The 23,476-nt window shown below is 43.3% G+C and overlaps 1 protein-coding gene across 1 annotated transcript in view; it reads right to left on the bottom strand.

The window, feature by feature from the left end:
- Positions 1 to 23,476, bottom strand: part of ZFYVE1 (zinc finger FYVE-type containing 1) — a 129,218-nt gene that overhangs the window by 8,451 nt on the left and 97,291 nt on the right. The window contains exons 8-10 of the mRNA XM_069208941.1: positions 17,329 to 17,446; positions 6,338 to 6,508; positions 4,905 to 5,085 (exon numbers count right to left, since the gene is read on the bottom strand). Coding sequence (XP_069065042.1) covers positions 4,905 to 5,085; positions 6,338 to 6,508; positions 17,329 to 17,446 — 470 coding nt within the window. The remainder of the gene's footprint in view (positions 1 to 4,904; positions 5,086 to 6,337; positions 6,509 to 17,328; positions 17,447 to 23,476) is intronic.

Genomic DNA, 23,476 nt, shown 5'->3' with positions numbered 1-23,476 from the left:
CTCCATTCAGTAGCAAAGTCTAGCAGTTATGGCTTACTCTAGGAAGCTGTAGGATCTAGAAACTGAGGGCCAGGATTAAAGTTTAGCGGATGGAGAAACATCCATATGACATAACCTCCACCATCCCGAGGGTACTCCACTCGCCAAATTTAAAGCTGACCACCAGCTGGCAGTCTTCTCTGTAGAATGAAAGGAACCCCGTGATGCAGATCCTTTTAATGTACTAAATGTTTGTTGTGCATCTGCCTTCAGTTTTGACAGCTGTTCACCATACTACTGACATGTTTTGTTTATCAAAAACAATCTCCCAAAAATAAAATAACAATGACCCTAAAACCCTAGGTGTGAGGGCCATTGTTTTTTTATCCCTCAGTCATTGTCAGGTTTTTCTTGGTGGCAAAAGGGAGAAAAGGGCATTACACTGCCCATCCTTAATGCGGCGGGCGGCGTAATACCCTTCCACTGATGGCTCTACTCAGTTGGTGTGCTGGAAGAAGCAGTACATCAACTGAGCAAACAAAGGCTCCATCGTCAAACTCCATTTCGTCCTTTATTTTCTTAGAAGAACAAGGCTTTTCTTAACAGGTAAGCAAAAGGAGACTAGTTAAAATATCTACACAGAAAACCAAAAGCTGTTGGTAAATTCAGGGCCTGAGATATGACCCTTAACATTTCATAACATCAGTTTTTAAATAACACTGAACCCTATGGCTGACAGCCACAGTATAGTGTGTGTGTGTGGAGGTGATCTATGCAGTTTTCCATACTCACTGGTTTTGATACAATATTTGTCAACACAGAGGGAGCTAGGTACCAGAAACTATACATCATAGCAAGATTACTGCCACATGTCAGGCACTCTGTTAAATGCCTCATGACTTAAACCCACTTGCCCAAATACCCACCACCTAAATAACATGAGTCCCAACAAAGAAAAATAAACTTGATTAACTTTCCAAGAGCCTAGTACTGCAGTCGAATGTGACTTCTGTGATCCAGGAGTCTGTGCTCATTTGCGATACAGTACATTTGAGACCAATGAAGGAAACAACAGGCCACAGAGCTTTTTAAATGAAGGCAGAAACAGCAGTAGGTGAGTACCCAGTGACACATTCCCTGGCTGTTAACAATGTGTAGAGGCCAGCCTCTCAAAAAGAGATGTTTCTGGTGAGGATTTTCCACTGGCAAGACAACCATGTGCAGGGGACACACAATGAATCCAAAAGCTTCACCAGTCCAAACAGGGGACACAACCTTCAGGTAAGACCATTACTTTAAAGTATTTTTTGGACCTATTAAGGGCTAGAAGGATGATAAAAATGAGTCTGATACCAGGACAACCAGCCATAGCCAATAAGAAACATTGGGGGCTGGAGGAAGGAAGGTACCATTACGAAGCAGGATGAGGACAGTGCAAGCTCAGCACAGAACACATGAAACCATCTCTGCAGCTCCAAGACCCAGGACAAATGTGAGTTGCTTCAATGACAGCTGCCAACTGAGCTGAAAGGTGCTCAAGGCTACTGATTCATTGAGGAGACTACTACCCAAATCTTCACTCTGCTGGGACCTGTGCAGGACTTCCTGCTAGTCATAGGGTGGCTCCTCTCCATGTTGACCGGTTCAGGTCCTCTTCTTCTGTTTGGTCAAAATGCACCAATTCTCTTAGCTCCCCCAAGCCTTAAACAGAGAAGAAGTACAATGTCCCTGGCTCATTGGCCCAGTATTTATCCTACCCTGAGAACACAGACAGCAGCATGGACAAACCAAAGCAACTGTTCAATTGAAAATTCGAACCCGTACTCCAAAAATGAGGAAGTGCATGTTGTTCCTGAGTTCAATTTTTGTAAGCCCAATTGTTGTAGACATTCAATGATGGATTTGTCAGAACTAATAATGTACACAATTTGTATCACTCCTCCCCTGTAACCGGCTCCCAAAGTGTAGCCAATAACACTTACCTTTTTGCTTTCCAGTAACTTCAGGCTTTTGCTCAAGAGATTGTCTCTCATACCGGAGACAGGTTACTGACAACTCAAACAGTAGTTGTCCAACAAAAGCCCACACAATTACCCATCACACTACAATTGCAGTGACAGACCACTTCCAAGGGCAATGTTGAGAGGAGCAGCTCTTGAGAAATAGTGAGACCAGCTCCTGTGGGAGGGAAGGTTATTGGTATTCAACTATAATGGATCCGGAACTCCACCACACAAGAAATGTAGTAGAGAGGAATAGCGGATTACCTTAAAAAAAGGTGTATTTTAAATAAAGATTACTTACTAGAGTCCGGAGTGCATGGACACGGTCACATACAAGAAAGACAAACACCAGAACATAAACAAGTTTAACGAGAAAGGGATGGAATCACTTTTAAAAGGTGCGTGTGGTCACTTAGAGGGGCAGGATAGCTGGAACCAATTCCAGTTAGACCTATCCAGAAATAGTGTGATGCTTTAGGAGGTGTGGCATGGAATCCCAAGTTGTAGAAAAACCCACAATGCCTGCACACTTAAAGAACATACTGAAGTAGTAGCTTAGTTCCTGTATGGCTCTCCAGTCTTTTCTCAGGACCAAAGAAACATGGAGGGGGGCTATAGGAGATTTCAACTGTGAAAGAGACATAAAGAGAGAGAAAAGCTTTTCTAAAAATCAGATAAATATATATCACTCAACCAAGGAATATGATGTTGTAGACATTATGTTATACTTCTGATTGATTTGATAAGACTTATATAAAGGCAAGCGCCCAACAACAGGCAGGGCCTTTTACCATTTCCATAATTGGATCCCCTGAGACCCAGAAATTGTAGATTACTTCAGGTAACAAAAACAACCATGCTAGGCTCTTTGTGGCATTGCAGTGCTAGAAATGTGTAACACCCAATGGAAGGAAATCAGTTGCCACTGTTTGCAAGGTCATTTATGACACCTCTAGTTAACAGAGTAAAGAAAAGTGACCACTACGAAGTCACAGACCACTAAACAGAGGCTATCATTATCCTGAGGGCATTTGTCACCCTCTGAATCTCTTATTGCGGGCCAACTTTCCACTTCTCAAAAATACTTAATGGTCCATGTTCTGAAACAGCTAGATTTTCCATTCCAGTGCAGGTACAGTGATATGTTATAATTAGTAATAGCTTCTCTGATACCAAGAAGAACCAAGATTAGTAGCAAAACAGGTTGGCCAGTGCCTTGTAAACTTCACAGATGCCATACTTATCCCAATTTCAGCAAATACGCTTGTGTGTGCCAGAGTTTCTGACTAAAAGACATTATGAAGTGAAACACTCCGCCCCCATCCATAACTTTCATTAAAAACATCTGACTTTGGGCAACTGAAATACTGGGAGCCCACATCCTCTAGGGTGTGTGGCACAGTCGTAGTGGTAAATTATTTGCCCCAGACAGCGGAACACAAGAAGACAACTAAACCATGAATACACGACTGCAGATGTCCAGGCCAGTACAGTGATATATTCACAAGCTGTGTTTCTACATCAATCGGTATTTAAATGTAAATGGTTAATGCACGATTGGAAATAACAGATGTGTTATCTTGTACTCCGCTTGATTATGAATAAAGCTTTTACAAATAAGAAAAGCACTTCTGATTAGTCTTGAAGATGCATCTCATTTGAGGGAATCCTCAATGCGAATCTTGTTACACAACATGAGCTCCTCTGTATAACAGTTTGGTTTACAGAACCCACGAAGCATGCTTGTGTTCCACACAAAGTTATGTAAGAACCAAGATCCTTCCTGCCAGCATGACCCCAGTAAAAATGTTTATACTCCACACAAATGTTGATGCCAAGCACTTATTCTGGACATGCTGTTTAGGACCATATTTTACTTTTTCTTTGAACTTAAGTGCAGGTTCAATAGGAAGTGCATATGACTAGTCAATGATCATCCTGATTTTCAATGTAATTCTGCACAAACATGTTGATCAAAAAACATCTTCCTGGCCTGCCAAGCGGAATTACGTTCATGCACATGCATGGGAAGGCCCTCCCATTAGAGACTTCTGGATGCAAGTAGCTGGGGAATCTGCAACAACAGTAGATATAATACCAACATAATCATCACCAGTTGCATTACTGGTAATGTTAATGAAACCTATAAGTTCTGCAGAAATGTTAGGCGTGTGAAGAGGTGGTCTGAAGTTGGATAGAAGAGAAACCCCCAAATCAAAGAATGTATTACTGCTATTATATCCTGTAGTGATTAGTCCAAGATATTTATTTCCCATCTTCCCATCACATCATGCCCTAGAGATATTTAGGGGCAACTGAAATATTACCTTCTTAATCAAGAACAGGGATCCACAAACATTAAACTATAGTAAAATGGTACTCTTCAGTAGTTTGTCATTAGTAAAATATGTAGAATATTTTACAAGTTGTGTCAACAATGGCCAGGTAACTCTGTATGATTAGATGTAACAATAAGAAATGTGATGCACTGTGAATGTTTATGACCTACTACTACAATGTATTATAGTGTTTGCATATTCAAACATGTTAAATAAAAAGAAGAAAGAACATTTGGGATTATAAATCATCCTGTCTGTACAATGAAACTAGTACAACAAACTGGAAATCCGCATTAGGCAGTTTGGACAGTAAGAACATGTAAAATGACCTATATGAGTGATCCCCATGTACATTCCTGAAGCTCTACAAGTCCTGCATCATTCTCCACTGACCACCAAAAGAAAATCTACACCATAGGAATGACTAAACTCATGAGTATGTTGTAATCAAAATTATTTATCCCATAGATCACTATCATAGTGACAAGCAAAGATTTAAAAAAAAAAAAAAACAATTAAAAAAAAAACTTTGAAAATTGAAAATAATTTTCAAGAAAAGCCAAGCAAGAAAAATATGCATTACCTATTTGAGCCCCTCTCTGTTCATAGCAGCTGTCGCACACTCGAACTGGAGCGAGGCCCCAACCTCGTTCTGGAACAGGGCGCGTCTTTTCCGAGCAGCCATCACAGAAGCCCTCGCCGCATGCCCGGCAATGATGCTTTGTGTCATTGTCTTTGAAGAGGCTACCACATTTATGACATTTCTGTGCAACACAAAAAAGTGTGGTTTACTACAATCTAAACAAAAATAATTGGCAAAAACAATGAGAGGCTTTCACGTATTCTCAATGGCATACGACCAAAGTGACTCAGGATTGAGAACTGGCTGGTATGTCACCCCAGTTCAGGTGGAAGCTGTCTTCAAATGTGATGTGTCAGAAGACACATGATAGTTTATGACTAGGTGAAGTAGTAAATTGAACCCACACCTAGTAGTGAGATTCGTGTAATCCTTCCACCTGTAACTGAGTAGGCCAGGGCAGTGTTCTCCCATCACATTCGAGCCATGTCTTTATACCTGCAGGGTATGGGTCCAGCTCAGGCCTTGGTCTGGCCTGACCATGGCCTGGCTTCTTTGGGAGTCTTTGTGCAGATGAAATCCCTGCGAATGAACTAAGGCCTGAAATTTACCTTTCACTGGCAATGGAAAACAGAGATGATCTTAACTTTGAAGCAAATGAATATCAACATTCCAACAGCATTACTGCAACAAATGGCTGTCTGCTGTGTCCCGTCTGAAATCTAGCAAGGTCCATTATCCCTCTGGCTAGGTCTGAACCCCATAAATAGGTCTTGTCTGGGTTCCAGACTCTGCTCAAAAGAAATATTGTCCAACCTGACCCTGCGTCTTAGGGCCCAACAGCTGTGTTTTTTTTTACAGTGGCAAGCTCTGAAGTCAAACTAATTCATTAATATCATTCCGTAACTCAGACACTTGAGTCAAAATATACATGCATCTGTATTATGATGAAAGGATATTGTCAACAACTACATAGACTGCAAGTGGTAACTCCTTCCCAGACAGAGTGTTTGTGCAACTCACTCCGAATATTTACACTGACTGTGCTCATCTGGCTGGAACTCTTCTCTTGACATTGGTACCACATCATCCTGTTGTGTACACATACATGTAAATCTGCAAATTGGAAACACTCATTGATGATGCAAATGTGACAGAAGGGTAGAGAAGGTGTTTAAATGACCATCACCTAGTGTTGTAAGTCATTCATATACTGCTTTTGCATCACTGAATCGACACACATAAATCTGAGGTCAGAGTTTAACTTTAAACCACTCATACTATGCCACAAGAGCATCTTTTCTTGGCAGTCAAAATGAAGACCTTGTGTTACCTGTGAACCAATGCCATCACGTAATGCAAGGAGCATGGAATATTTAGTATAATGACTGATATAAATATGAGAATTCCTAAAAAGGAGGAACACAAATACCTACTATTATCTGGGAATTTGGTCTCCAGTATGCTGGGGCAATCTGATCAGTCAGCCAGGAAGTCACTGCTTTAGTAGGGCCGATGCTCAGCTCGGTAACAGACTGTGCCATGAAGTTCATTCCATCCAGGAGGCGCTGAGCTGCGTTGTTGTTGTCTTTCAAAAAGCCATCTGCCTGAAGACAAAAAGAAAGATCAAAATTGGTACCTGGTAAAACAGAAATGCACCTTCCTCCATTACATATATAAGAATCACCTATGTCACACAGAAGAAGGCTGATATGGATCATAACTAATTGGCATCACACTGTTATGAAACATTTGGAATGACAATAGAGTTGTTTTTTGTACTGTTCATATTATTGCATTGAGGCAGGATAATATGGAAACTGTTATTATTCTTGTATATGTGTATCCTTTTTAGGTTGCAATCTACCAGACAGCTTAGCCCTCTGGTCTGCTAAAGAACCCTTGGGGACAGTCAGAAAACTGACCTAAGAATGCATTCCGCCCATTGCTTACCATTAGTTTTTGGTCTGTAACTCACATTTTGTGGCTTTCTATTTGCTGGTTTTATTTGCTTTAGGCTTTCCAGCTTGAGTTCGTCCCACCCGTTTCCCAAACCTCGTTTACTGTATTCTTCTGAACTTGCTTTCTGTAAACGGGCCTTTAAATCTTGTTCTTATCTTGTCACATTTGCTGTGCATTTAAAAACAGAGGTCAAATGTCAGGCTCTTTCCTCCAGGGAGGTTGGTGTTCATTTTTCTTTCTCTGACTTCAAAGTGAGAGAATTTGTGACAATCCTGCTGAGTACCCGTGTAAGACGAGAAAGGGATGTTCTTTTTTTTTTTCTAGCACACAACAAAAAAAATTAACGTGCTGATGTTTCAGAATATATCAGAATTAGTACAAATGAAGCACTTTCTTTGTAATTCCAAAGTGTGGTGGAAACAAATATTTGAATATAATCAAAACACATCACTACACTGGGTGATGACAATTCTACATGTTATTGTTTGTGTGCAGTAAAACTGAATTTCGGTGCAAATGTAATGGTCAATTCACTTAAAATGTGTTTCTATAATGGCGGTGTGTTGCCACACCAAGCATACTCTACTCCACTCAAAGCCCATCCACTCTATGCAACTCCACTCCATTCTATGACGCTCGACTCCAATCTACCGATCCCACTCCACCTCACTCAAATATACCCAACTCATCAATCAAACCCAGCTTCAATCTACCTTACTCGAACCCAATCTAACCCAATCAACCTCACTCCACTGCAATCTACCTCACTCCAAACTACACACTCCACTCCATTCTACCTCAATCTACCCCACTCCATGCCAAACTACTCTACTCCAGTCCAATCTACCCCACACTACTCAATCTAACCCAATCAACCCCACCCCACTCTAACCCACTCCCCCAATCTACAGCACTCCACTGAAATCTGCCCAGCTCTGCTCCTATCTACTCCAGCCCAATTTACCCCACTCCATTCCAATTTCCTCCACTCCAAACTACACTATCTATCCGACTCCTCTCTACTCTGTTCTACCCCACTCCAATCTACCACAATCTACACCATTTCACTCCAATCTACCACACTCCACTTCAATCTATCCCACTCCACTCTACCACACTTCACTCTACCAAATCCACTCCACTCCAATCTACCCTTCTGCACTCCAATGTAACCCAATCCACAGACTCAAATCTACCCCATTCCCTCCACCCTAATATACCGACTCCACTCCAATCTACCCCACTCAAAACTACTCCATTCCAATCATCCCTCTGTAGTCTACCCCAATCCAATCCACCACACTCCATTCTAATTTACCCTACCCTAATCCATCTGCAACACTCCACTCTCCTCCACTCCACTCTTCCCCAATCTATCTCACTCCAAGCCACTCCAGTCTATCCAATTCCACTCTGCCCCACTCAACTCTAGTCTACCCACTCCAGTCTACCCAACCTACCCTACTCTATCCCAATCTACCACAATCCATTCCATTCTACTCAATCTACCTCACTCCACTTCACTCTAATCTACCACATACCACTTAAATCTACCCCACTCCAGTCCAAGCTACCCTACCCAACTCCAAAATACCCCAATCCAATAATGCGATCTTCCCCATTCCAAACTACCCCACTCCTATCTATCTCACTCTAATCTACCCCACTCCAATCTACCACATCCCACTCAAATCTCCCCCACTCCACTCCAATCTAACTCACTCCATCCCAATCCATCCACGTCAATCTTTCCCACTTTACCCCACCCCAATCTAACCTACTGCAATCTCCCCCACTCCAATCTACTGTACCCGATTCTACCCCCACTTTACCCCACCCACTCCAATCAACTCTGCTCTACCCCACTCTAAATTAACCCACTCCTTGCTACTCCAGTCATCCCTTTTCAACCTACCACACTCCAGTCTACCCTGCTTCATTCCATTCTACCATACTTTAATCCACACAATATACACTACTCCACTCTAATGTACCACACTACACTCCACTCTTCCCCAGTCTATCTCACTCTGCTCCAATTCCGACTTCACTCCAATCTATCCAACTCCATTCCATCCCACTCCGCTCCAGTCTACCCTACTCCACCCTACCCCAATCTACCCACTCCAATCCAGCCAATTTTGCTCTACCCCAATCTACCACAGTCCATTCTACCTCACTCCAATTCACTCCATACTACCACATGCCACTCACATCTACCCCACTCTAGTCGATCTAACCTACTTCACCCATATCCATCCTACTCAACTCCACTCCAATCTACTGCATCCTACTTTACCCATCTAATCCACCCCACTCCATTTTATCCACTCTGCTCCACTCCAGCCTACTTCCTTACACTCCTATCTTCCCCACACCACTCTGTGCAACTCCAACCTACTCCTCTCCAGTCTCACTCAAATCCAATCTACCAGACTCTATTCTACCCCAATCCAATCTACCCCAATCCAATCTACCCCAATCCAATCTACCCCAATCCAATCTTCCCCAATCCATTGTGCTGCACTCTTCCTTAATCTGCCCCACTCCTCTCCAATCTATCCAATATATCTCACTCCAATCTACCCCAATCTACTCCACTCCAATCTACACCACTCCACTCCGCCCCAATTCAATGTACCCCACTCCAATCTATCATGCTATTTGACCCAACTCTCCAATCTACCTCAATCCACCCCACTCCATTGTACCCCACACCAATCTACCCCAACTCCACTTTATCCCCCAATCTACCATATTCCACTCTACTCCAGTCTCCCCACTCCAATCTACCTCACCCCACTCCGCACCACTAACCTTTAGCCTTCCTGAACAGCAGCTACACTGGTGCATAACATGGCTAAAACACAATCGCACAGACGAGACCTCTGGCCTTCGTTAGTGCTGGTTTTATATTACTGCAAATTCTCGCAGTGCATTATGGGCCACCCCTTTTTTGTGCTGCAGTTAATGCAGCTCCTAATATGATAACCTGGCTATATGCACATTGTAACTGTGATATTACAGGAGTATTCATGGAAAATTACATACTTCATTCATTGGCTAGAACCCGATGTCCTAGAATCACAAACATAAATGTAATCACAATGCACATATCTACATTTATGAAGCAAATCTCATTTTTACTACACACTAAACAACCAACCATGCTGGTCACTTGTCCACATTTAAAAAAAAAATGTAAATGTCCAATGAATGCACTTTCATGTGGTATAGAGGGTTTTATGTCCTGTAAAGCAACAAACTGACTTCTCTCTAGGTGCTCCATGCATAAAGCGTTCCACAGTGACTAGTCGAATCGTGAGTTTTGAAACTTTTCTAGGAAGGAAAAAACTGCTCAGAGGCGTGGACACAGGCTCATGATGTGGCATCATCCTCTAGTTAGGCACTGGATTTCAGGAATACAATAACTTTTGGATGGGGAACATCCTAGGAAAAAACAGTGAAAGGAAAAGAGTCTAGCAAATGGACTTAAAATGGCAACTCGACGTAAATGGAAGCATCAGTAGATGACTAAGAGTTTGTGTTAAGCGCACCCTGCGGAAACCGACTTGCAAAGAATGCTGCAGTTGACATCCTCTTCATCGCCCTTGGACTTAGTCGCTACTGTGTCTCTTTTCTACAGCACAAGTTGGGTGTGCATAAAATGACTTTCTGGACATAAACTAGTTCTGCTAAGAATCACCAAGTGGCATTTTTCCGTGCCAAGTAACAGGAGTGGTGCATGGGGGTATTGGTGGTCCAGTGGCCTTAAAATAGGTTAGCTGGGCAACACCAGCCCCAAAGCTTTAGAACCTGATCCACAGAAAGCAAAAAGCAAAAGATAAGGTTATCAGAGGTCCTTAAATAACGCATGCTGTTGCTCACCAATTCAGTAGATTTCTCGTTTTACATATGATGCAGGAGGAAACCCACAGATTTATAGCAGGTGAAAAAGGTACATCTACATACTACTGTGTTCTTCACATCAGACCCTGCTAAATACTCTCCTTGTTAACCGGCATGCTCCAGACAATGCAAATTTTAAATCAAATTACATACAGGTTGCACTTGTTGTAAGGAAACTGCTGGGAGAATGAAGGCGAGAGGGATAGCAAAGAGATGAGACAGCAGAACAACAAAGTCAGTGATTTTGCAGAAATCTCTGAAGAACCAGTGCCAGTAGATAATTCCACACCAGGCTGCTCTCAGCTAAAGGTGACCCACCCTCAATAAGCCCTACTTTCCAATGGCTTTTGCATCACTGCCACCTGTCCTTAAAGCCAGCGAGGGACATTTTTGTCTCCTCCAACCGCACAAGCAAATTGTTCATTCAAAGGGGATATGTGAGGAAGGCTGAATATTAAAATTGTTCAGTTGTTTCTTTATTAACTCCACCGTTTTTATTTTTTACTCCAGTGTCTTGGGGTTCAGATGGAATAAAAGAAGGACGCTGTGGTCACTACACAACATAGATTTCTTTCTTAATCACGGACGAATCGGTCTTGAAGTGTCACGTTCGTTACCTCTGCAGATTGCAAAACCATCATAAGCCCTCTCCGAGCTTCACAGCCCTTCTGGAAATTCTGTATTCGTCAATCACTGTGCTGGTCGCCTAAATGGTGGAGTAAGCCCTCCATCACGCCCTGCAGCTTATCTTTCAATTTTTCACATGGAACACTTAGGGCTTCAGTTACTGACCCCTTTTGTAGAGTATCCACCACTCCCCTCAGTTACACCAGCAAGTTCTCTGCCAGAAATACTGATGTATTGTGCTTCTTGAAGGGTGCAGCCAAGGTCAGCCATGCTCTTTTCCATGGAGCCTACCTTCACCTTACACTTTTCAGGGACCTCTCAAACAGGCCAAGTAGTTTGATTTGAAGGGCATAAGCTGCTTTTTAAACATTCTGTCTCTTGAAATTAAAATGACCTTCAGGAGCCTTGAAAGATTTTAGCAGCACTTTTATCCCGGCATGCATTTACCGTCCTCCATCTTCTGTGGTTTTTAGGTACCCAAATTGCATCAAACTTTAAGAACTCATCTGACCGTTTTTCTTTCTCATGTCCAACGTGGTGCATTGCCGAACAGAAGTCTATAAATAACCCCCCCATGCAAAAATAAACAATATGTGATCTGCAGATTAAGGCAGTCTATGGTGTTCCAGCAGCCCTCTGCAAACAAACATCCTGATAGGAGTCTATTTTGTTAATATGACACGCTCACCTTAAGGTTAGGTAATATGGACTGCCGGTCATAGACGGAGCCCTAAAGCTTCCTCTGACATTTCTGCTCTGTGGGTGCAATTTCCCAAGCCTTACTGACTTCCCCCAAGTATGGTTAACCAGCGGACACTCACCCTTACAATCACTGCTGTCATGTTGCCATTGCCAGTTCAGATCCACTGACTGGAGAGGAAATCAGCTACTTTGTCATCAGGAGCTGCACAGAGAGACTCCTTTCACTTGTCCAGGAGCAGGAGCTCTGGCACTCCATTACAAGGCTCAGGGAGCCCTCTTCGAAGGGACTGACTAGGTAAGGAAGGACAGAAATTCCTCCAGCCATCTTCCTAAGGCTGTCCAGGACAGGAGAAGGGATCCACTACGGTGTGACACAGCACAAAGTAGCCAACTTGGAATACTCTCCCATAGAGCTTTAAAAGTATTTGACAGAATAAATATCCTTTTAGGATAAGATGGATAAATAGGATTGCCAACTGGATGGAAATAAAATCCTGAGAGAACAACGAAATTACTTTTAAAACAAGAATAAAGAAGGACTTGCATAAGAGGCAATCCTCATCTCCACGTGCTAGGACCAATGTGATGTTTTCCTGCTGACTGCAGGTAAGGTAACTAACCACAAATGCTTGGAGTAAAAACTAGAAGCCTGAGTGGAAACCAGACCGAAGAAGATGGTCTACAATTTGTAATATCGCATGCTCCTTACTTTTAAACCAAAAAGCAAGGCAGTAAGGGAGATAAAATTAAGAGTGTGCAGTCAGTATCACAGGAGACTCCAGTCAGGTGAGCAACCAACCCTATGTAATACCATAAAAGGGTGGGAAAGTGTGAATCTTACCACATCACATTGGCCACACTATCGACTGCAGCCCCAGTGGTGGTGGCCCAACATGATGATGAGGAAAGAGGGAAAGGGAAGCTGGAGATGAAACTAAGTATCTCATATTCACATCCACTGAACGATGGAGCTGCTGCATGGGGTGAATGGTGTGGAAAGAGGAAGTGCGGGTACTGCAATTAGCCAGACTGACAAGAGTCCGGGGGTTCCTGATAAACTTGCATCCAGAGCTTTACACAAGGCTAGCACTTGTGATACAGAAGGGATTTGTTCTCAAGCCAACACGTGTCTTTTTGAGGAGAATGTGAGACCAGAGAGACTCCTGTTGACAACCCTGGGCAATGTGGGCCCTCCATTGAGCATCTCCTTGTGAGTCTTAACAGTTGTCCATTGATGCTCATTTACAAGAGATATTACATAAATAATGTTATCAGTAGTTTGATAGTGGATTCAGTCTCTACTAATAAATATCGCTCCTGAGATAATCGTAAAGAAGCAACTCACTTAACATCCACCTCATTCCCAAGTTGCTATCCTTAAAAAAGCTTTAACTTCCCAGCTCTTCCATTTCACCCATGACTACTGGCAAGTCTGAAGTCTAGGGCTACATTTTCATGATGTGGGGATTAGCATTTGTTATCAAGTGCTCACCTTTCAAAATTTGTGTTACGTAAAAAGGGTAGAAAAGAAGCCTGCTCTTCTGCATATTCCACTGTCGCACCCATCTATTACTGAGATATCCTGCAGCAGAATCAAGGATCAAGCGCAAGGTTTATGCATGCCAAATAACAGGATTGTCTGGTCAATTTCGTCATCTGTTTTTCAGGTGATTGCAGGGCCTCTTCTTGGAATACCCGCGCCTGAAGAGTGGGCCCCCAGTGACAAGGTAATACCCACAAACTCTGCTTGTGTCTTACTTCTGGGCCAAAACCACCTCCTACAAGGCTGCAGAGGTGTTTCAGTGTAGCTATCAATTGTAAATGCTTTCTTTCTCATGGATGATCACAGTCCATGTGTCTTTCCATTAACAGGTTTTCCGCCCATTCTTTAGTCCCAAAACAAGCAAAATATCTCACACGGACATCAGAAACAGGGTTATATGGGTCTGTGAATAATGGACATCATTAAAGGCGATGATTTCATGCAAACATGCTTATTTCAAAGCAACAATTAATCTGTAATTCAATCAAAATAATTGTATTAGGCCATATAAATAGAATAGTACCTATTCTAATACATATAAGCAAAAGTCAAGATACATTCAAAAATACACACAAAACCTGGATGAAAATAAACAGTGTCTAAACAACACATTTCGCCAGATTGGATAAAATATAAATATTATAAAAAGGAACTATAAAGGAATCAGAGTAAGATGCCTTCCCTGATTTTAAAACATTTCTTTATGAAAACTAATCAAAATTGTGTAAGATATGTTTATCTAGAAGTATCTTTTATTACAAAAACACAAGCTCTGGTCTGGCCTGGTTAAAATTCAATGATTTAGGAAAAGGTAACAAATAAGGTCAAGAATAAAAAGAACAAAACAATGTAGAGTGCAACGTCCATTGTTTGAGGGTACTGCCACAAGGACATCGTATAGGGTGGTCACAATAAAACCAACAACTGGCAAACTGAAGGAATAATGGACCAACCTCAGTCTACAATGTGCCAAAAGATATTGTGATGGGCACTGTGAACAAAATTGAGATAGGGCTCAATATGTGGCACAGGTTTCACAACAATGTACGATCTTCAGTTCATTGACCTTTATATAAATGCATCTGCACGAGAGAAGGAAATGATTCTTGGCTGTAATCCTAGTTTTCTTACAGGGGAATCCTCATCAAAGCCAAAAGCACTGAACTGTCCGGTCCTCGTGTGGGATGACTGACACATACAACACACACACGAGGAAATAGATTTTTTGGTTTGCTGATAGATTTTGCACCTTTTGAAGAATCTTCATGAAATATTTCCCCCAAAAAATATCATCCACCTCAGCTTCCTCTTCTTCAAAACTTTATAGATGATCCATCAAGCGGGGACTGAAATTAGAGTGGGTGGGCCAAAACGCATTTTCACCATGCAATTTCCCATAAAAAGAATTGAACAGTGATACTGGAAAAATTGCTAAACGGAATTACACAAAATTTGACAGAAAGCTGGCTCTTGGGCCGGAAGGCATGTTTTTTGTGTGATTTGGTGTAAATGCATTCAGCGGTTTTGGGGAAATTAAGGTTAAAAATGTATATATCAGGCCATGGTTGATATACAGACCTGACAGATTTAAACATAATATGTGAATGGCTTTCACCACATCAACAAAAGACGTAGCGGCTGCCATTTAGGACTCGGGGAGTCAGTCTCCTGGCCTAGAAAAAGAATAAAAAGTAAATATAAGGGGGGCAGGATTGGGATACCCTCCCCCGAGGCCATTTATTTTAACAGTACAGTGGATAAGCAATTGAGTGAAAAAGAGAAAAAAAAATGGGGGCAGGCTCCCGCCCTTTTGAAATGCAAGCCCCCCCAGCGGTGGGCCGGGGCCCAAGAGTTGGCAGAATCATTTTTAATGGGGAAAGGGTGTCCAGCCTTCCTAAGCTATTTGCGGCTCGAAGACCTGATCCCCTGAAGCCACTTTCACTTTAATGGGAGAGAGGGTAATGAATCCCTCCTGTGCCATTTTAGATCATGGCCTCGCTACCCCATTTCATGGGGCTGAAACTATTTACAATTGCCGTGGGTTGCCTAATCCCTCCTGGGACAACCACAGCAATTATAGGCCTTGGCACAGCGCTGGGGCCCAAGGGCACCCCACGGATCAGTGGCTTCCCCACCTGCACCCATCCCAGGTGTGGAGGAAGCCAGCTGCATTTATTTGCTCCTGCCCACAACGTTTCTCTCTGCTCCCACAAGGCAAGACCAAACCTGTGTTACTTATCCGCAAGGGCAGGGAGTTGAAGTTCTTCCAACCTATACTCTTGTGAACAGGGAACAGCAGTGTCCTGGAGAATGGAGTCCCTTGGACACTGCTGGCAAATGGCCCTTGGGGACCGGGTCCCTAGGACCTTTTCAAGGCTCTGCAGGGTGGCCACATTACCTTCTCCCTATTAAAAAACAAAAGTTACCAGACCTGGGGAATGGGGTGCCCGGGCCTTGAAAAGGCTCAGGGAGCGGAGCCTCACACTCCAACCCCATTAAACCCGTTAAAAAATGATTGTACTTAGGTCGACTGGAATCCCAGGAACATCAGAAGGCTCAGGGAGTAGCAGGCCCACACAAGTGCTTACAATATGCAGTCAAGAGTGATAAAGAAGAGTCAGAAGATGTTGCATACACAAAGTAAATTTTGAAGAAGTGGACTGCCCAGACATCAGTCTGGATTACAATATTTGTAACTATGTTAGAGTTGTTGTTAAAAACAGTATATTAACCACCCTCCGAAAGGCAGTATTATCCTTAAGACTTCTTACTTTTTGAAGATCAACCACGGCATCCTCCCTGAGGGAAGCTTTTCTAATCTGAAACCTAGTATACCTAGCCTCTGTTTCATATGGGATTTTGGGGGTGAAAACATGTGGTAAACTTCCACAAAGACCCATATAACTCTGTTTCTGACTTGTCTGTTTGAGATAGTTTGCTTGATTTGAGACTAATTTCCACAAAGCTAGTACATATAGGATTATAGGGAATGCTTCCTTTCTATATTTAGTTTGTCATTATTAAACGCTAACAATAAACAAAACAAATCTTAAGATTAGGAAAGTTTGCTTGGGTTGTAGTTCACTTACATTATTGCTAAAATGTGGAATGTTTTGCTTGTAACTTTCAGATTGTCTAATCAACCACCTGGCATTCAGAAAGCTGCTAAAAATCCAACTGTTCCACTATTAATTTTCTGTTATGACTTGGCAGCTGTTTCCTAGTGCCAGGCTCCCTTAAACAATAATGTAATGTTCAATGAAACCATTAAATAAATTACTAAAGGGGCTGATAACCCTTTTACATACCCCATGAGAAATTGTGAAGTTGACAGAGTTACAGCAGACCTCTCATGTTTCCACCAGAGATCTGACAGCAGCCAAAATCTTTGAGGGAAACTGCGTGGGAGAAAGATAAATTACCAGGGTTAAACTAATCAGGAATTACTGATTCCCCCAGGAGAGTCCCCATTCTGGAGGGGAATCAACTACTTCAAATTCCCTTAAAATGTGCACCTCTTAATTAACAGCAGCACTGCCTCTTTAACTCTGGGCTGTGTGTAATTAGGGGCCCTTGAAACGTGGCCCTTATTCTCTTATATCAGCACAACTATATCAACAGGAGCAATGGTCACAACTAACTATAGGCAATGTTAAACAACCAAACTAAAGATGAATTACTCACTCCTGGCCAGACGTGGACTATTTCTGTCCTCACCACAGTGTCCACTGGATCCTGGTTACCAAACCAGTACTGTCGGCTGCGATAGATGACTCCACAGTTGGGGCACTCAATCACATATCTGAAAAAGGGTAATAAAGGGCAATGAGAAGACAATCTACATGAAGGGCTGCAGTAAGGAGTGTTAAATTGTCTGACCCATCACACAGGGAGGCAGTCAGTATCCATATAAATCACCATGCTTAGTGCTCAGCGATACACTTTTTTTGGGCTCAACAAGCAGACATCTCAGAGATCTCAATCTGCCTCTTTTGAGGGCAACTATTCCTTTTTAATTTGGATTCCAGTGCACAGTCAAAAAAGCAAAACAATTGAGCACCCCACATTTAACAACTGATGTGATCTCTTTCTGTAGATGCTCTTGTCGTAGTTTGAAGAGATGTACGAAATTGCTTCCTCAGGTGCAGCTCTCCAAATTGCCCCAGCAGATGCATGATAATGGATTTCGTTAGTACTGATGCTTTGTAACATGTACAGCTTCAGACAACACATTTGGTACTGTTCATTCACTAAGGACCACAAACTGCCTCCCTACTGTTTCAATTTGTTTTGTATATATGTTGCTACAGTGTCTGGGTGTAGCTTTATAGATGTAAAACCTAAACCAGAGGTATGCAAATGAAATAAGTAGCAGAAAGTAGCAGACAATAGGCCTGATTTAATGTCGGCAGAGGGGAATACTCTATCACAAATGTATGAATATCTCATTATGATCCCATTATATTTTATGGAGATACTAATACGTCGGACATCTAAATTGTCTGAACATTTGCCACTAATGGATCAATGTGTTCGGAATGGCAATACTGAACAAATCTTTTCCATCTAGCAGCCAAACACGCACAAGTAGAAGCCCTATGTGCCTCTTTAGGAATGTCCATACACTGTTGTGCGAGATGGTTGCTGCAACCATGTAGGGATGAGGGTGAGACATGTCTGTCGAAGTTCGCGAACCACAAACAGAAGAAGTGAGAGAGGCGGAAAAGCGTAAGCAACTGTCCTGGACCAACTCATCCATAGAGTGTTGCCCTTGGACTATGGGTGTGGAAAGCTGGAGGCGAAGTTTGGGCATTTGGCACTTTCTGCCATGGTGAAGAGGTCTATTTGCGGTTCTCCCTTATGCTGGAAGTATCAGATGAGGACTTGTGGGTAGAGTTCCCACACGTGGACATTTTGGCGCCTCTTGTTGAGGAGATCTGCAAAGTCATTGTCCACTACAGACACATACTCTGCTAACAGCTGACTGTTTGGATCAGAGGGCCCACTTCCAAATGGTTTGGGCTAAATGAGAAAGACGAGGGACCTGGTGCCCCTTGCTTTTGGAGATAATATATGGCAGCCATGTTGTTCGTTCTGATCAGGGTTACCTTGCCAATCAGATGAGGAAGGAAGGCTTTCAGCATTAGGTGAACAGCTAGCAAGCCCAGGCCATTGATGTGGAGATGCCTCTGGCTGGGTGTCCAGTGTCCCTGGACAAATAGATTTTGGGAATGCACTCCCATTCTGTGAGGGAGGCACCCGTTGTTATGGTTCACTGTGGAAAGAGGTCTAGGAAAGGTCATCCTTTTAACAAGTTCTTGGTGTTCCACCACTGCATAGAGTGGCAAGCTAGACAGCCGACCAACACTAGATCTTCCCATGGACCCTCCACTTGAGTCCACTGGTGTGCTAAGCACTCCTGCAATGGATGCATATTGAGTCTGGGATAAGGTACTATGGTCATACATGAAGCAATCATGCCGCAGTGACACGACTGTTCTCACAGTTACCTGTTGACCTGACTGAAATTGAGGGCTGTGTGTCTGGAAGGACTGTATCCTGGTAGTATTGGGGTAAGCTATTTCCAGTTGCGAGTTGAAAATTGCTCCTAGGTAAGGTTAAAACTGAAGGAGTTGTAAGTGGGATTTTACTGCATTGATTGTAAAGCCTCCTTGGTGATGTAGATTTATGGTGACCCAAGTGTGTTAAAAGTACTTTTGACGAGTTGCACTTTTGATGAGCCAGTCATGTAATAATGGAAAAATGGGTATGTTTTGTGTGCATAGATGAGCAGCTACTACTGCAAGACATTTGGTGAAGACCCTGGAGTGGTAGTGACCCCAAAGGGGAGAACTTTGAATTGGAAATGGTGACCGTTTATTACAAACCTGAGATATCGGCGAAGCACCAGTGAATAGGAACATGAAAATAGGAGTCCTTGAGGTTGAGAGCAGCCATGAAGTCACCTTGTTGTAATAACGGGATGACATCTTGAAGAGTAAACATGTTAAAGTACTCTGAAAGAATGTATTCATTTAGCAGTCTGAGGTCCAAGATTGGTCTCAGGGACCCGTGTTTTTTGGGACTAAGGAAGTAAGTGAATAGACTTGTGCTCTGCTGGTGGAGTGGAACAGGTTCCACAGCTCCTTTCTTGAGGAGTGCCTGTACTTCTTCCCTAAGCAACTGCTGATGTTGTGGTGGTAGTTTGTGCTTGCGAGGTGGAATATTTGGAGGTATGGAAGTGAGCTCCAGACAATAACCATGTTGGATACTATCCAACACCGATTGGTCGGAGGTGATATTTTGCTACGCATGAAAGATCCCTTGTATTCGACCCAGACAGATGTTTTGTGATCAGGTGGAGTAAAGGTATGGTGGCTGAGGCGAATGGCTTTGTGAATCCGCCTTTGTCTCTATCCTTTGAGTTGTTGCTCCTGTAGCAGCCTCTGTAGTATCCCTTAGGCAAGGTGGTTTGCGCCAGTGGACATTAGCAAGGAAATGGTCTATGGGGAGGGGGACTTTGAGCCTCCACAGTAAGAGGAGAGGCAAACGGAGCAATGGTGTGATGGTGTCTGTAATGCTCCCTTGGCTTTAGCTGTTTCAGTACCTTTCTTGATCTTCTCAAGGAGGGTGTACACTTGAGGACCAAAAAAGTTGTTCTCTGGCCAAGAGGTTCTGTTGGACCGTGGGTTAAATCCCGAAACTCGGAGCCAAGCATTCTGTTTTAGGATTATGCAGGAATGTATTTCTTTAGCCTCACTGTCAGCAGCACTGAGGGCACAGTGCATGGTGGTGTTGGAGAGGAGTTTACCAGCAGAGGCAATTTGGTAAGCTCTTTTTTCATGTTCTTCTGGGAGATGTTGGAGTATGTCCTCCATCTCGCCCTAGTGAGCTCTATCATAGTGTGAAAGGAGGCCAAGTGAATTAGCAATCAGCCAGTGATTTGCAGATTAGGTACCAGCTGCATCACCTTATGAAAGGTAGTGGCTCTGCCTATCGAGTTGTGATAAGTTGAGGTATCGTTCGGGGGAGAGTGCTTTGCATGATACATATCAGGGTCCGTATCAGCAGGGGGGTTGCATCATATGTGTCCCAGGGATCCTCTTGTGATGTGAAAGAGAAAAGATCCTCTTCGTCTCCACTTTCTGTGTAAGAATGTAGTGAACCCTCTGGTGAATATAGTGCAGGATAACATTGAAAAAAAATGATGAGGGACAAGGAGCTAACTGTCAGGTCCAGCACACATTCTCCTTAAATGTAACTGATTACCACACACATATGCTGTTCCTCAAAGGAAGATGAGAAACTGTGGGTCAGAAAAAGGCTGACTAGCCGGATCGGAGGATCTGATTGATCAGTAGCAGTGGCCCTAACACACCCAAATGGGTGTCAAGCTTCATCCTCGGGCTGCTCCTTGTTGAGCCGGTGCTGCAATGCCCAACACGCCCCTCAAGATGGGCTCTTTGCCGAAGATCTTCAATTAAAAAAGCTGCGATGAGGAATGCAAGTGAGGGGCTGTAAGTGTAAGGAAGTGAATTAAAAATGTCTAAGGGGTACCAAATGTAATTTAATATAACAGTCCCCTTGACATGAGTAAAAACAAAGAGTGGCTGTCCTACCAATCAATGAGCTTTGACAGCTCACAAGATGTTAATCAGGGTCAACATATTTCTTGCCTTGCGTGGTCCAACCAGATCTTAGGCAATTCGTCAGGACCAGGAATGTGACACCTTACCTACACCTGGATTGGGAAGCAAGATGTGTGTGTATGTAGGTACCCAATCAAATAATGTTGTGGCAACTATACCTGTTCCGGTACACAAAGCTGAGAAATTTCGAATATGGTGCAGGGGCAGCAGGAGAAGCCGGTGGTGAGTGGATATGGTGCACAGCTGGTGTTGGTGGGGGCCTGATGTGCACTGGGATTGTAGCCTTGTCCAACTTCTTTCTGTGCTTTGATGGAGGTGGAACATCCAAAGCCTCTTTGAAGGTCAGCTGTCTCTTGGATGGTTGGGCACCAGTATGTGGAGGTCTCGTAATAATGCGTCCAGTATCAGGATGGATCATGACATGTTTTTGCCTGGAGTTTATTTCTTCCTGTAAGTGTTAAAGCACAGGTTCCACTTGCTCGGACCTGTGTGCCACTTTGCTGAATGTAAATGTTTTCGGCTCCGATGCTGAAGTTTTCAGTGCCAATGGTTTCGGATATGAAGCAGGTGTTTTTAGTGTGGACATCGAGTGATGTCTCATACTGAGGACTTCTGCTCCAATGGTCTCCTCGGCTCTGAGCCAGTAGGGATTGATATGGGAGCATGCGGCCTGTGTTGTTTGTTTCTCGCGCTGAGCCAAACCTGGGCATGTTGAAGACAGACAGTCCTTGCCAACCATGGCCCGAATGCAGTGGTGACCCAACAGTGGCTTTTGACCTGCCTGGCATGGGTAGTCGACCACTTGTGGTGGTCTGCTGTGGTCATAGTGAAGGTGAAGGGGGCACAGTACTCACAGCTTGCTGACCCGGAGTGAGGTTGTGCATTTCGATCTTGGAACCGGAGCTGTCGTCGGGGGGAAAAGGATCCTTCACCTACAGCTGATACCTGTGCATTTACCCCTCCTAAAAGGTCTGAACAGGTCCAGTGTTTCCTCAACACTGCAGCAGGACATTTCGAGGCGTTGAGCTCAATGATCCTGCAACGTTTTCTTGGACCAAAAAAGCCTACAGGCCTCGCAGCTGGCCTCGTCCTGTTCTAGCAAGAGGTGCACGGATATTTGGTGTGACTGAGGAAAGAACTGAAAAGGCATCCATTCCGTTATGAGTGGACATGGTGCAGGGGGAACACCAAAATGTAAGGTGCTCCCCAAAGGGCTACGGCCCACGGGGTCCACGGTCGACGTGAGTCGCCCTGACTAAGTTGGTGTCGAACAGATGAGAGAGAAAGAAAAAAGGCTCAATCAAAACAATACCAACGGAAATAATCCAAGAGAAATATGCAACGATGGTGTTAAACCAGAGCAGAGGAGCACGTCCTAACCCGACACCAGAAGAAAATAAATCTAACATTGTAGTCTATGACCATGCACATTACAAACAAGAGCAGGAACCACACTACCTCATTACTCGAAAGACTTTCTTCAAAGAAAAACAACTTGCACACATCCGAGCCCAACACTATGTTGTGGGAATAGGCTGAGCATGTGTTTCTACAGCCACATGTCTCGAACATAATTTTCCCTTTGCTGGTAAGTACAACAGTTGAGGGTGCATGTTGCTTTTTAGCAGCAAGAAACAGCTTCAAAAATAAATACTGTGATTTGTCACTGTGGCTGATATTTAAATGCATTGTTGCAGTGAAAATGTTTGGTAATCAGAATGCTGCATTCATTTTGTTATGTGCGACACAACAAGGTCATTTTCTACAATGATAATCAGCATCTTAAGGCTGCTGGAAAACATCTCAGTGAAGCTACAGAACCTCTAGGTAGTAACCACTTGATTAGCACTCATTGACTCATGCAACTGTAGCCAAAACACCAATGGTAGAGTAATTACTGCTATTACCCCTGCATGGCACTGCTGTATTTTGCAGGCAAAAATTAGAGAGCTTTTGTTGGGCTTTATTTGTGGCAAAAGTTGTGTGCAGTTTTTTTAAGCAATGTCAAACATAACTGTCCCAAGTGTCTATGAGGACAGAGGATCATAAAGCGCTCTCGAACAACCAGGCACCTGGACAGCTAGCCTGCCACTTTCCTGTATATTCCAGTTCCTGCTTGTTCCAGACTGATCCAGTGACACCGCAGCTGCCTGGGATTTCCTGAACAGGTTTTCCCACTCACC

Source organism: Pleurodeles waltl, chromosome 9 (assembly GCF_031143425.1).
Source record: "Pleurodeles waltl isolate 20211129_DDA chromosome 9, aPleWal1.hap1.20221129, whole genome shotgun sequence".
In the NCBI taxonomy this organism is placed as follows: Eukaryota; Metazoa; Chordata; class Amphibia; order Caudata; family Salamandridae; genus Pleurodeles; species Pleurodeles waltl.
Note: the sequence above shows the minus strand (reverse complement) of the source record. Positions and strands in the feature narration are given on the sequence as shown.